The sequence below is a fragment of the Cibotium barometz genome, chromosome 23 (genome assembly GCF_041138505.1).
Source record: "Cibotium barometz isolate CiBa-2024 chromosome 23, ASM4113850v1, whole genome shotgun sequence".
NCBI lineage: Eukaryota > Viridiplantae > Streptophyta > Polypodiopsida > Cyatheales > Cibotiaceae > Cibotium > Cibotium barometz.
In genome coordinates, this window is record NC_141068.1 from 19049978 (window position 1) to 19064254 (window position 14277).

The 14277-nt window shown below is 40.0% G+C and overlaps 1 protein-coding gene across 1 annotated transcript; it reads right to left on the reverse strand.

The window, feature by feature from the left end:
* Positions 1-1355: 1355 nt before the first annotated feature.
* Positions 1356-4894, reverse strand: LOC147625710 (uncharacterized). The gene is made up of 6 exons (XM_086817720.1): positions 4659-4894; positions 4323-4564; positions 3740-3923; positions 3068-3216; positions 2745-2836; positions 1356-2687 (listed from the first exon to the last, which is right to left on the reverse strand). The coding sequence occupies exons 1-6, from the start codon at positions 4892-4894 to the stop codon at positions 1356-1358; spliced, it is 2235 nt and encodes a 744-aa protein (XP_086673846.1).
* Positions 4895-14277: the final 9383 nt, after the last annotated feature.

Below are 14277 nucleotides of genomic sequence, written 5' to 3' on the forward strand. Positions count from 1 at the left end.
GTGTGCTCTCAGAGTTCTTCGATACTTGCGTGGCACTCTGGATTTTGGCATCTTTTATGGCCAAGGATGCATTCTTGTTGGATGGTCTGACTCAAACTGGGCTGGAGATCCAGATACACGACGTTCGACCACTGGTTGTGTTTTTTCACTTGGGTTTGGAGCCATTTCTTGGAGCAGTAAAGCAGCCTACTATGGCGCTTTCCTGTACTGAGGCGGAGTACCGTGCAGTTTGTTATGCTGTATGTAAGGCGATATGGTTGCGGAGATTATTGGAGGAGCTTGGCTTTCCTCCTACCGGATCTACTCTTCTTTGGTGTGACAATCAGAGTTGCATCGCCATCGCCAAGAACCCTGTGTTTCATGCTCGTATGAAACACATTGAGATTCAGTATCACTATGTTCGTGAACGGGTTCTTGCTGGAGATTTGCATTTGGAGTATTGTCCTTTTGCGGGTGGAGAATGCTGCAGATTTGTTCACCAAGCCAGTTTCTCAAGCTTCCTTGGCTTCTCATCTTCAGATTCTTGGAGTTTGTTCAGCATCTAGTGCTAGGAGGGGGTGTTAGCACTTTCATCCCTAGTTTCTACTCCTTTATGGTGCCCATTTGGTCCCCTTTTGTATGGCCCTTGCTTGTGGGCTCTGGCCACCCCATTTTTTACTATTTTTCTAGGATTTTTCCCAGCTATTCTGGCATTTTTCCAGTCGGCCATGTCTAACAGCTCCAGTCAGCCTGTTTATGAGCTCCAGTCGTCGCTGGGGCAAGCACTTCCCCACTATAAATAGTGGGTGCTGGCCTCTTATTTCTCATTCAGTCTTGTACATATTTGCTCCCTCACTTATGAGACTAACACTATCTCTTTCTTGGGACTGTTTTGGTTCAGTATATTCAACATAGTTTGCTCCATATCTCTCTCTCTCTCTTGCACTCTCTGTTCAGCACATTCTAGTGCCACTCTGTTTCCGCTCTGTGCACTCTTTCATGTCCTAGATTTCCAATAAGATCATGAGTGCGTCAATAAAGCGAGCCCAGGGCAGCGAGCCGAGAGCAAAAAATCACACAGAATACAAAAATAAGAGCAAAAATCACACAGAATACAAAAATAGATTATCCCCTTCAAGCGAGCAGATTTGTGCTTGTGCTGCTCTCTAAAACATTGACATAACACTGAACTTAATTATTAAATGACTGAAAACATTGACATAACACTGAACTTAATTATTAAATGACTGAAAACATTGACATAACACTGAACTTAATTAAATCAATCAATATAAGTGTGTTATTTATATAGCGCACAGAGTACAAAAAGTTTAATTGATATTCTCAAAATATTGTCAAAACATTATAAGTATATCCTATAATTGTTGTGGGTGGCTCCTCTGAGATCTTGTGAGCATCTCTTTCAAAATATAATTAGGAATCTTTGGCTGATGGATATGCATATTATTGTTCACATCCTGTCCAAGAATCATCAGGAAAACAAAGTAGATATGTTTGCAGGCAAGATATGGTTTTCTTTTGACTAACCTATCATTGAATTCTGCACACGAACATATTGGGTGGTTCTGAATGGTTACTTCAATGGGTAGGGCTTCTTTGTTCTGGATTTCCCTCACTTTAAATATTTCCTTCTGCCCTTCCATTTGAACATGTCCTCCCATAATTTCTACATTCATATCTAACGCAGCACTGATCTGTGCATATGCAGCTTTAGATATACCTTTTCGATAGGGGTATTTTTGCTTATCTTCCTCAAGAATTTTTTGCTTGTTTTGTTCACTCTCTTGAAGCAAACTATTTGGAATCTGTACACCAATCTCAAATCCAGCTTTTACTAAATCATGAGCTTCCCTGACTTTCAAGTGTGTACCTGTTGCTATTGGCCAAACATTAGGAACACTTGCAGGTGGATGTAAGATTGTCTTTGTAGGCTTCCAAGTGTGTCGAACATCATTATTACAGAAATAGCAGTACTTTTCTTTCCTCCAAGAAGATAATTGACAATCACTCCAAAAGCATGGTGCCACTTCTCCGCCTCGTAGCTTTCTGCTACATTTTTTTCCTCCTACCCAATGGTTACATTCTACTCTATTGAAGATCGGAATCCTGCGCAATGCCCACTTTGTCTGATGAATATCTTGCTCTAATGATTGAAGTGCTACGTCACCTTCTTCTGGATTTATTGATGCTTGCCCTTTTTCATGCTTATCCACTGTCACATAAACAAACTCTGGTCGGTGGCTAGAGCTCCCTACATTCCCCTCATGGACCTCATGAAGTGGACGTTTAGCTCGAATAGTCTTTTTCTCACCCTTGAAATTTATCCTGTTTGTAAACATTGGAGTGCCCATCACTGCATCATCAATTGCCCTTGAAGTAGCAGCTGGAGAAGGGCTTGAAGTTTGTCTGGAAAGAGCTCTCTCAATTAATATCTCTAGGTCAGGCCCTCCACCTATATATTTTCCTTCCATAAAAGCCATTTGACGAGCACACTGGAAGTAAGCATTGATGAGATCTGAAACACATGCATCGTACAAACTAATTTTATGTTTGTATCCTTCTCCTGCTAGCCAACTAGCATGCTTGGCTTCAGAGAGGTTCGTCCGTGGTACCAGAGCATTTACAATAGGCTCACCATCCTGTTCATTGAAAACCCATTGCACAAAGATAAACCCAAACCAGTAGGTTTTTTAATTACTGCTATTGAATTAAGTTCATAGAAAAAAAAAACATACATAACATACCTTAATAATAAAATGACCCCAACGACTTGCTCTATAGTGCCACCAACTAAGCCAACTATCTAGCTTGGGAATGTTTCTGTCTGCTGCCTTTCCTGTTGCCCACCATGCACGTATCTTACGGAATAGCACTAAAGCATCCTCTTTGGTTGGTGCAGTCCTCCACCTCTCACACATTTCATTGTGTTTTTCCATATGTTGAGCATATATATACTTTTGTGTATGCACTCGAAGATTGTCCTTCCAATGAAAAAGGCAAGATCTCTCCTTTCCTACCATCTCATCTCCATTGTTATATACTGACCTAATAGCATTCCAATTTGCACCTGCTTCGTCGGCCATGAAGCCAAAAAAGTTTGTTGATTTCCCAGTATGGTCGATCATAACTGCATTCAAATTTTCCCAAAACATTATCTGTGCTGTCTCATCCTCTTCTCTAAACTCACAAGTTGCAATTGTGAGTAGCTCTCCAATCCTGCAAGAAGAGTATTTGGAAGATTATTGTATTGTAACAACTCAGTCGAACAGTCATTTCATTTTGAAAAGAGAATAAAAATTAAAACATACGTGTGATCATACACATGTGCACCCATTGTGTGCCAATCATTCTCCACTCGGTGTACATGATCAAAACAAACCCATGAATGTCGAAGGTCTCGATCCCCCGCAGCATCCATTCTATTGACAGTATCAATGCCAGAGCCAGGGCCAGTTGTGGACATCTTGAAAAGATAGCACCTCTCATCACTTTTGGTTGCTTGCAAGGGAAACCTTGATCCGTGGAAGAACTGAAAGTGGCATTTTCTTTTTAACTCTAGGATAGCCTCAAATCCATCACCTAGTGCTCGACTTGTCTTTCGACTTTGCATTACCATCTGCTTCACCCTACATTTACCAAGTTGGTTAAGAAATTACATATATATATATATATATATATATATATATATATATATATATATATATATATATATATATATATTCAATAGAGAAGAACTTACTTTTTGAGATTTATTAAAGATATTAGCTCTTGAGACATCTCCTGGAGTTCCCTCTCTGACATAAACTCTCCAATCACTTTATCATCGTCAGTGAAAGCCTTCAAAACGAACTCCCTGGCAACAATCATTTGCACCTTTCGTGGACCCGCATTATGGTCCATCTGAACAACACGAGCTACTAAGGCTTTAATGTTTCGCATAGATGCTCGACACATGCCTCTAGCAATTGTGTGTGTATGTTTCCCATAGTGAAGGAACAATCTACTATGGGAGTGATCTTTAGGCATAAAATAGTAGGCAGACACTGAATATGTTTTTATGCACATTGGAACATGCTTACAAAAGAAACACTCTAAGTTTCCATAACTTCCCAAAGCCAAACATCCTTCATTTGGGGATTTCAATAATTGGCCATTCCAATGGAGCCTATTCGGTGATTTGTTTCGAAATCGATAAGTGCATCTTTCATTCATACACTGGAAGGTACCCCCACAAAAACTCTTTCTCAAAATAAAAGATTTATTAGTTCTTGTTTGTGTCTGGGGTTTTGTCCATGCATTTCCTTCATATTTGTGCTCCATACCCTCCATGCCCTTCCCATCTAAAAGCTCATAAATGCAATTTTCTTCATACTTCTTAGGGAGCTCCTTGACTTTTCCTTTGAATGTGCATTCATTTATAATATTATGGAATATGTCATTGGGCGGCAAAGTACGAACAATTTGGAAGGCAGATACTGCAGTGTCAAATGCAGGATCACCCTCCTCAATGTCAATTAAATTATCTGCATGCACCACCTTTTCCATGTCCTCGTCATCCAAGTCACTAGGAAAAAAATCAACAATCCAAAGTCAACAATTGAAACAAGAAAGATAACCTCACTATATTTTACCATGTTTCAAAAGTTGAAATCACTCACATAGGTGAGGTCTTGCTGCCAGATCCAGAAGGAATATCCCCAGGGGTAGGGAGTGGTGTTGATGTAATGGCTACTTTTGCAACATAAAATGATGACAGGGTATTATCTAAGATATAATACCCATGTTCACCAATCCCATGGTACAAGGGAATTGTCCCTATGCTCTCAAAACCATCATCAGTTTGCAATAGACCTTCAATAAAAATTTCATGTTCTGCACCTAGTTTTTCTTTCATTAATTCGGCTGATAATAAACATTTCCCATGTGAAAATGACAGTCTAAAAAGAGGGCCTCCAACTTTGTGTAGAAAAATCTGAACATCTGACTCAGAATCCCTACATTTCAGGAATACATTCCAAAAGAAAGTATAATGTGAGCACACATATCCAAAACAAAGTAATACTATATACATTACACGTGAGAAAAAGAAAGTATAATATTCAAAACAAAGTAATACTATATACATTACACGTGAGAAAAAGGCATAGGCTTCCTTTGGAATGAAAGTCTAATGAAAGGACAAGCTGGAAAAGCTATTTTTTAGTATATTTTTCTAGATGTTGCAATCAATCAACTCGTGGTAAAACTCCTTCTCTTTATATGTTATTTCTCATGCACTGTTTTGCCATTGCTTCTTATTAGGTTGCCATTGCTTCTTATTAGTTCACCCTCAAGCTTCTTAAGATACAATGGAGCTGCTCTGTCTTTCTATTTATATATTACTATCTCTAGTTTTCTCAACATTTTCAGAGGGTGATACCTCTGAAGAAGAAAATAGTGACATTAGTGAAAACAGTGAAATGGCTCCAGAGGAGCCAGATACCCCACTAGCTGAATGGTATGAGAGCTGCCATGATGGAATCGCAGATAGCGATTCCACCACAGAATATTCTCGGGTGGACTGGTACAATTTTCCTTTCGAGGAAGAAGAAGAGGAAGAGGAAATACAAGAGGAGGAAGAGGAGGAAGAGGAGGAATATGAAGAAATGCCTGAAGAAATGCCCGAGCAGGAAGAGGAAGCAGAACATAAAGAAATGCCCATTGAAATGTCCGAGGCAGACACAGGCACAGGCTATGATGCAGATGCAGAGAACATCCCCGACTCCCACGGTGAGAAAGATGACAGTGAAGAAGATAGGGATGACAGTGAAGAAGATGACAGTGAGGAAGATGGGGATGCATAAATTTCCCCACAATTTTGTCCTGCAATTTTTCTAGTAGGATTTTGTCGATTTTGCCCTGTAATTTTCCCCAGTAGGACTCCAACTAAATTTGCCCAGTACGGTAGTGTTTTGTAATTTTCCCAGTACGATTTTGTTTTTGTAATTTTGTACTGCAATTTTCCCAGAAGGATTTTGTTTTGTAATTCTCCCAGTACGATTTTTCCTTGTACTACAGTGGTTTAATTTTTAGTGGTCTAATGTTCAAGTAAGCACAATAATATATATTCACACGAATATTTACACGACTTTTAGAAGAAGTCCTTTTTAGAAATATTTACACGACCTACTGTAATCTGCACAGTAACGTTGTGAAGTACAACAACGTTGAAGATGAAGATGTCTGCTGCGCTCATGTTGCAACTCTCACCCTCACGACAAAGGCAATCACCTGCCCGAGCATCACCTGCCCGAAAGAGAGTATGTTCTTTTACGTTTTTTAAATGTGCGTTTTTTACTTGCGTTTGTATTTTGTGTGTGGGGCACAAGATGGTCATTGTAGAGCTTTAAGGATCAAGTGCGCTGAGCGCACTTGATCTAGGAGGCCCTACACAGGCATGTCTTGTCTATCCATGGAGGCATCCACATTTTGTCTAGCAAAAGATGTCTATGTTTTTGATGGGCATGTTGAGCTCACCCTTGGCCACTGTAGAGCTTCCTGGATCAAGTGCGCTCAGCGCACTTGATCCTGGAGGCCCTACACAGGCATGTCTTGTCTATCCATGGAGGCATCCACATTAGCAAAAGATGTCTATGTTTTTATTAAAAATAAGTGCCCAACATGCCCATCAAAAAATTTAGACCTCAGCATGGCCACTGTAGAGCTAAACATTGGCTTATGCTTTATCTGCAGAGCTAACATGGCTATTGTAGAGCTTCCTGGATCAAGTGCGCTCAGCGCACTTGATCCTGGAGGCCCTACATAGACATGTCTTGATCCCCTACATAGACATGTCTTGATCCAGTAAAAAATTCACCTTACATAGACATGGCTACTTACTGTAGAGCTAAACATGGCCACTGCAAAGCTATCTGGAGGCTTCATCTGCAGAGCCATTGTAGAGCTTCAAGGATCAAGTGCGCTCAGCGCACTTGATCCTAGAGGCCTTACATAGACAGACCTACATAAACATGGACCTACATAAACATGTCAACAAGGACCTACATAAACATGTCTTGATCCAGCAGAAAATTTACACCTCAATATGGCCACTGCAAAGCTATCTCGAGACTTGCATGTGCAGACCCATGACTGCATCATAGTCATTGTAGAGCTTCCAGGATAAAGTGCGCTCAGCGCACTTGATCCTGGAGGCCCTACATAGAAATGTTTTGATCCTCAATATGGCCACTGTAGAGCTATCTCGAGACTTCATCTGCAGAGCCATGACTATGCCATCATAGTCATTGAAGAGAATGAGTTTTTACATTGGCCATTAAAATCCAGATTGTAATCAATAGCAGTACATTATTACAAGCAGAGAGCTAAACATAGCCACTGCAAAGCTATCTCGAGACTTGCATGTGCAGAGCCATCCTTGTCATTGTAGAGCTTCCAGGATCAAGTGCGCTCAGCGCAGTTGATCCTGGAGGCCCTACATAGACATGTTTTGATCCTCAATATGGCCACTGTAGAGCTATCTCGAGACTTGCATGTGCAGAGCCATCCTTGTCATTGTAGAGCTTCCAGGATCAAGTGCGCTCAGCGCAGTTGATCCTGGAGGCCCTACATAGACATGTTTTGATCCTCAATATGGCCACTGTAGAGCTAAACATGGCCACTACAGAGCTATCTCGAGACTTCATCTGCAGAGCCATGACTATGCCATCATAGTCATTGTAGAGAAGGAGTTTTTACATTGGCCAGATTGTAATCAATAGCAGTACATTATTGCAAGCACAGAGATAGAGAGAGGGGGACTTACATGCTTGCAAACACGCAGAGGATATTTGCAGGTGATAATTGTAGAAGAGGATAGTTGTAGACGACAGCTGCAGAGAATAGAGTAGAAGATAACTAGTTGTAGAAGACGATAGCTGCAGAGGATAGTCGTAGAAAATGCACGAGTGTACCTTTCCTTCCAGCCGTTGCAGAGGAATGAAATCCTTTTTGGGAAAAGGATTTTTTGAGCACTTTGTTATTAATGATTAGGAATTTACAGCCTTGAATAATCCGTATACTTTGTGCCAACCCGAGATTATTTTCAACCTTGAATAATCCGTATATTTTGCGCCAACCCTGCCAACCCATGATTAAATAATCCGTATACTTTGTGCCAACCCATGCCAACCCATGCCAACCCATGATTATACTACCTAGAATAATTCGTGTAGTTTACTTTACTTCTTGTGAGAAGAGTTATATCTTTGAAAATGGACACCAACTCCCAACGTTATGTGACTAGATCTTCTTGTTCTCAAAAAGATTGTTGTTTTGCTGGTATGGATTCCTTACTACCTCCTACTAAACGCTCCAAAAAATTACAGGCAAGAACAACCGACAGGGTGTCCGAGGATTGTTTGATGAGGAAGTTCAGAGTCAAGGCCAAGTGTTGATGGAGAATGAGAGAGACAGGGATGACAGACAAGAAGAGGATGAGAGACAGAATGATAGAGAGGATGAGAGACAAGAGGATGAGAGAGAGGATGATGATAGAGAGGAAGATAGACAGGAGGATGAGAGAGAGGATGATGACAGAGAAGATGATAGAGAGGATGATAGAGAGGAGGATGAGAGAGAGCATGATGATAGAGAGAGACAGGAGGATGATAGACAAGAGGATGAGAGAGAGGGTGATGATAGACAAGAAGATGGGAATGATAGAGAGGATGATAATGAAGAAGAAGAAGGTGGAGACACATTGACAACTGAGACAAGAAAAACAGAGAGCATCAAAGCAGAAATTTTCGGAAAGATCCTTAAAACCTCTACTCCAACTGCATTCATCGATCGAATTAGAGTTAGATTCAGCACCCCCCCCCCCAAGATCCCCTTGTGTAGGCTTCTTCCAACAGACACCATAAGGAGACTATGCCCCAGTACTGATAAGAACCTTGGTCGAGCATTCAAGAACCTTGGTGGGTATCTTGAAAGCAAGGGGGCGTTCACGGTGTCCATGTTTGATTTGGATGGAGAGGAGACTCCTCTGACTGAAGAAACAACATTGTCATGGAGTTCAACATGGAGGGATGTGAATGGAACTTTTGAAGAGTCTCTCAGAAATATGCCAGAATGGGGACCGTTCATCCAGGGTAAAATGATACATGTACTGGATGGAAACAACCGCTATAAATCTTGGATGGATTTGATTGCTCAAGGTGAGGGTGATTTGAAATGTTTTTATCCCTCCATACAATTTTATGTATGCATCTAATATAATTTTATCATCTTCTTTCCTTTTACTCAGAATTTCCAAATGACATCTCTAAGCATTGTCTGGTGGCCTGTGACTTTCTACAATTCGAGAAGGCTGACGTTGGAGAGCTGATGTTTTCTCTTTCCAGATTGAATAAGTATATGTTTTATTATTTTTCTCTTTTTTGCTCTTGGCATTGATTGCATGATGTTGCTTCAACTCTCTGCATTGGTTGTACTAGGATGCATGACTATGCCTTTGTACCAACAACTTTTGGGGATAGGCTCTTCCAAATAAGGAGAATTGGTGAGTCCGATAAGACTACCCTCCTTGCAGAGCTCGATGATGAGGACAAGGCTTGGATGGAGAATGAAATGAAAAAGTGCCCCACTCGTGGCAAAAAAAGCTGGTTTTCTGTTCCAATAAATATATTGGCATGGCTTGTGTTTAAGGTATGCAAGATATTAAAGGTATGCAAGATCTACTTAATTATGCAAAATATGTTTAATGTATGCAAGAGTAATTTTGTAATTAAATGGACTCTGTAGGACGATATGGAGATGAAAATCGAGGTCAAGGCTAAGGGCATGGATGTAGATGGAAGGGCTAAGGTGATAAGAGAGGTAGAAATTCTGTATAAGAATAGGGTGGGAAAGTTTGCCCGCATAGCAGACCCTGCCAATGGAGAATACTTTTGGCGTGCTGTTTTGTCACTTCCTTGGCATGCAGCAGGGACCCATATTGCGACAGAAGAGAAACTGAACATGATTGGGGCTGCACAAGTTAGGGATGAAGATAAGGCATTCTTAGTTCGAATGTTGGATAATTCACAAGCTAGCATTCGAGAGATAGAGTACTTGCCTAAAGACAAAGCAAAAGCTAGAGAGTGGCTACATTCATTTGTGTTCTGGCTACAAATAAGTTCTTATGGCTCCAAGCTTCTGGAAGAGATTGAAAATTGTGATAGAATCTCCTTACCTTCCATTAATTCCTTTATAAACTATGTCGTCTTTCATCGACGAAAGTATTTCAAAAAAGCTTTCAGAGTTCATCAGGGGGATATAAAATTTAACAATGATATTGACACACAAAAAGGGCTACGCTCTGCAACACATCGAGTTGTTTATAGGTAAAAAAAAAAAAATTGGTCAATTTTATTTCTTCTCCTTATGCTTCTTATATAGCCTATTGACTTTAGTTTTCCTTTCCATTTGGAATTTAGATGGCTGCTGAAAGAGGTGGATAGTGGTGTAGTACAGGCCATACCACCTCTTGTGTTGTTATGGATTTGCGAGGATACTCCACGATATATATATGCGGATCTGCACCTTGGGAGAGTAAGTGTTTTCTGTAATCATGGTCATGATGATAAAATGTATGTATGATGATAAAACGTTTCTATTTTTGAAATGCATGGTTAGCCTCTATCAAGTGTTGAAAAGACAAGATGCCCCTGGTGGCTAGACATGGAGAGGTTTGTTGTGCCAGATGAAGAAATTCAATTACATGATCAACACTTAGCTATATTGGCTAAGATGACCATAGTGGAGGGTTCTGATGAGGTAACCATAAGTTGGCCCTTCCATTTTTGCACGATGATAAAGTTTTTTGATGAGGTAATTTATAACCATAAGTTGTCTTTGTGCAGAGTATACCATTGACTGCAGTACGTGGCTGCTCTACGAGCTCTCATGCCACATCTATAGCCTCTACATCTAGAATGCACCCTCTACCAGTTAACCTAGGGAGGGATATAGTGAGTCAAGCATTGGATGCAAATAGGAGACAAAGAGAAGTACATCAAACAACAAGTACTTCGGGCAATGTACATGTAGCCTCGTCTATGATCCAACCAGCACCTTTGAAAGGTGAGATATCATGCCGTTAACAGTAGTGTATGTTTATTGGGGTGATAAATATTTTTCTCTTACCAATCAATCTTCTTCTGTGTTTCTTCTTGCATTGTGGGAATTTGCAGGCATGGTATATGCATTCAATACCTCCATCGAGGACCTTGCAAGGGACTGTAAGAACATAGAAGGGCCATCCCCTCTATTCAAACATGTTTTGGAAGCCATGAATGTGCTTTGTAATAAAGGAAAGGTCCATGGGAAAAGGACTGACTATTGTGTGGAGATGGTGTTTGTAGACTTCCCCTCAAACCTCGTTGTTGAGGGTTGTTTGGGACACAGAGTGCCACCTTGGAATGTGGTTAGCAAAAGTCTATATGAGGCAACTTTTCAATTTGTAGACTTTTGTCTTAATGATCATGGCTTCATAACATGCCTTTATACAATGGAAGAAGGAGTGAAGATAGAGCATGAGGCAACATCTAGAGGATTTGTGGTCTTTCATCGACAAGTGGTCAAATGCACTCCACCAGTGGGAAAGAAGATGGGACAACTTGTAACAAAGGTAGCTGCACACTTCTCTTCTACAAAAATTCTTTTGTCTATGTCTATTTCAACTTATAGCCTAAGGAATTCACTACTATTTGAATGGATTTCATTACAGGTTGCATGTCTTATTCTATCTGTTTTTGTACGCTCAAGTACACCAAGGAAGTATTTACGGATGTATGGAGATAAGGTGGAAGAGCAAAATCTTGGGAGTGAATTAGATCTGGAACAAGACCTCATTCAAGATATGTAAGGGATCGACTCTGGATCTGTGATTAAAAACAATGTCTATGTATTTAGGGTTTAGGTTTTTGGGTCTCTCATCTCTGTGTTTATGTAGTGTTCCTGAAGAGGATATGGTAAAACGAAAGGGAAAGCCTTGGAGAGGTGGTTGCCAAAGAGGGCAGAGGCTATGCAAGTACATAGTATCTCTCTTTTCAAAGACAGGGGATACTATTGTTGACTTGTTTGCTGGGACTGGAACTCTTGGCCTTATTGCAGCGGTCATGGAACGTAATGTTATTATCTTTGAAAAGGACCATCGCATATATAATAAGCTATTGGAGCCATATTCTACAAAGGTAATTCCCAAATTAATAAGACAAGGCACTGTTAATACCCCATAATCCTCTATAAATGCAATGTTCATTAATTTCTTACTTTTTTGCAGTTTGAAGAAGACTAAAGACATTTTGGATCTTAGCATTTTTTGTGAAGACACAAGACATTTTGGATATTAGCATTTTTGGTGGATGTAGCGTGATATTTGAACTTTTTTTTAAAGACATTTAAAGACAGTTTATATATTAGCATTTTTGGTGGATGTAGCGTGATATTTGAACTTTTATTTAAAGACAGTTTGGATGTAGCATTTTTGGTGGATGTAGTAAGCCTGCTTTTATTTTGTGTCTTGAATACATTGTCTTGAAGGTGGTATGTCTTGAAGGTGGTATGGCATGTCATGTAGTAAGCCTGCCTTTTTTTTGGTATGCCATGTGTCATTCTTGCTCACTTTCAATGGATACATGACAAGAAACTGCTCGCATCTCGTATTGATTTGAAAATAATTTGCAAATTGGCTCGCTGCAATGGGCTCGCTCCGTGGCCACCCTCTAAGATCATTTATCTTGTTTAAGCAATTATTTTCCGAACCTCTTAAGTCTTAGGATCTTGTTGACAAAATCAAAAAAATTTTTTAATAATGTATCATTTTTGGCAGAATCATCTTGGACTCACCATCACAATTGTTGTGACCATCCTCATCAAACAAGCCATTATCTTCACAACATTCCTCAAAAATGATGCATCCATGCACCAGTTGACTGTCACACAGATCCCACATTTAAAACCTCCTTATTGAGGTAAAAATCACCCAACATATCTTCTTCCTTCATACAAAAAAGTTCAAACAAACCATTCACCTCACCTAAACTCTCACAGTCATGCTCCGTTGACATACCTTTATTCCTAGTTCTTTCAACAACTAAAGCATCTAAGTCCATTGCTTCATTTGGGTTTTCCAACTCAACCAAGTATACTACTCTCTCTCTCAAGTCTCTTATGGTGGTTCTTGAGTTCGTGGATTGGGATTTTGGGCTGCAATAATACCTTGACCATTACCCCATAGTTGATTTCCTCATTGCACTTGATTACTCCTTGCTAAAATCTGTGGTACTTGTGGAACATCTTGTGTGGATAAGTAGGGAAGGCTTGACCAAGCTCCATTCTAGGCCAAGGACATGTATACATACCCTGTCCTATCTCCCCACAATTCCAACATTCCAAATTAGGGATTCTTCCTCTACCTCTTCCCATTCCTCTACCTCTACCTACTCCACCTGCTTCTTGTGCTTCTCTGTGTTCATCTTCTCTCACTCTTATACCCTATGCTAAATTAATAGAAAGATTCTGCATATTCTGATTCAACCTATCAACTACGTCAGGAGTAATTGTTTGAACTACTTGTTGTGGATGTCCTCCTTGCATAGCTTGCTCTTCCTTGCCTTCTAATTATGGTTCTCCCCCTTTTTCTTATTGATTATCCTTCATCCTCCAATACCCCTTGTATGTATTTCTTGTGCTAGTACTTCTTTGTCTTGTATAAACATATGGCTTCTACTTCCCAAGCTACTTCCTCAAAATTATTAAGTTCAACCTCTTCTACTTTAACCTTCAATAAAAGATGTAAACCTGCATATTCTGATTCAACCTATCAACTACGTCAGGAGTAATTGTTTGAACTACTTGTTGTGGATGTCCTCCTTGCATAGCTTGCTCTTCCTTGCCTTCTAATTACGGTTCTCCCCCTTTTTCTTATTGATTATCCTTCATCCTCCAATACCCCTTGTATGTGTTTCTTGTGCTAGTACTTCTTTGTCTTGTATAAACCTATGGCTTCTACTTCCCAAGCTACTTCCTCAAAATTATTAAGTTCAACCTCTTCTACTTTAACCTTCAATAAAAGATGTAAACCTGCATATTCTGATTCAACCTATCAACTACGTCAGGAGTAATTGTTTGAACTACTTGTTGTGGATGTCCTCCTTGCATAGCTTGCTCTTCCTTGCCTTCTAATTACGGTTCTCCCCCTTTTTCTTATTGATTATCCTTCATCCTCCAATACCCCTTGTATGTATTTCTTGT

Bases quoted from the DNA above. Each gene is read 5' to 3' on its own strand.
- LOC147625710 (XM_086817720.1), bottom strand. From the start codon at position 4,894: ATGAAAGAAAAACTAGGTGCAGAACATGAAATTTTTATTGAAGGTCTA. The intron at 2,837-3,067 runs GTGCAAATTGGA...GGTGGGCAACAG, and splicing joins CTTCATGGCCGACGAAGCAG to GAAAGGCAGCAGACAGAAAC. The intron at 2,688-2,744 runs GTATGTTATGTA...AGTAATTAAAAA, and splicing joins GGGGTCATTTTATTATTAAG to ACCTACTGGTTTGGGTTTAT.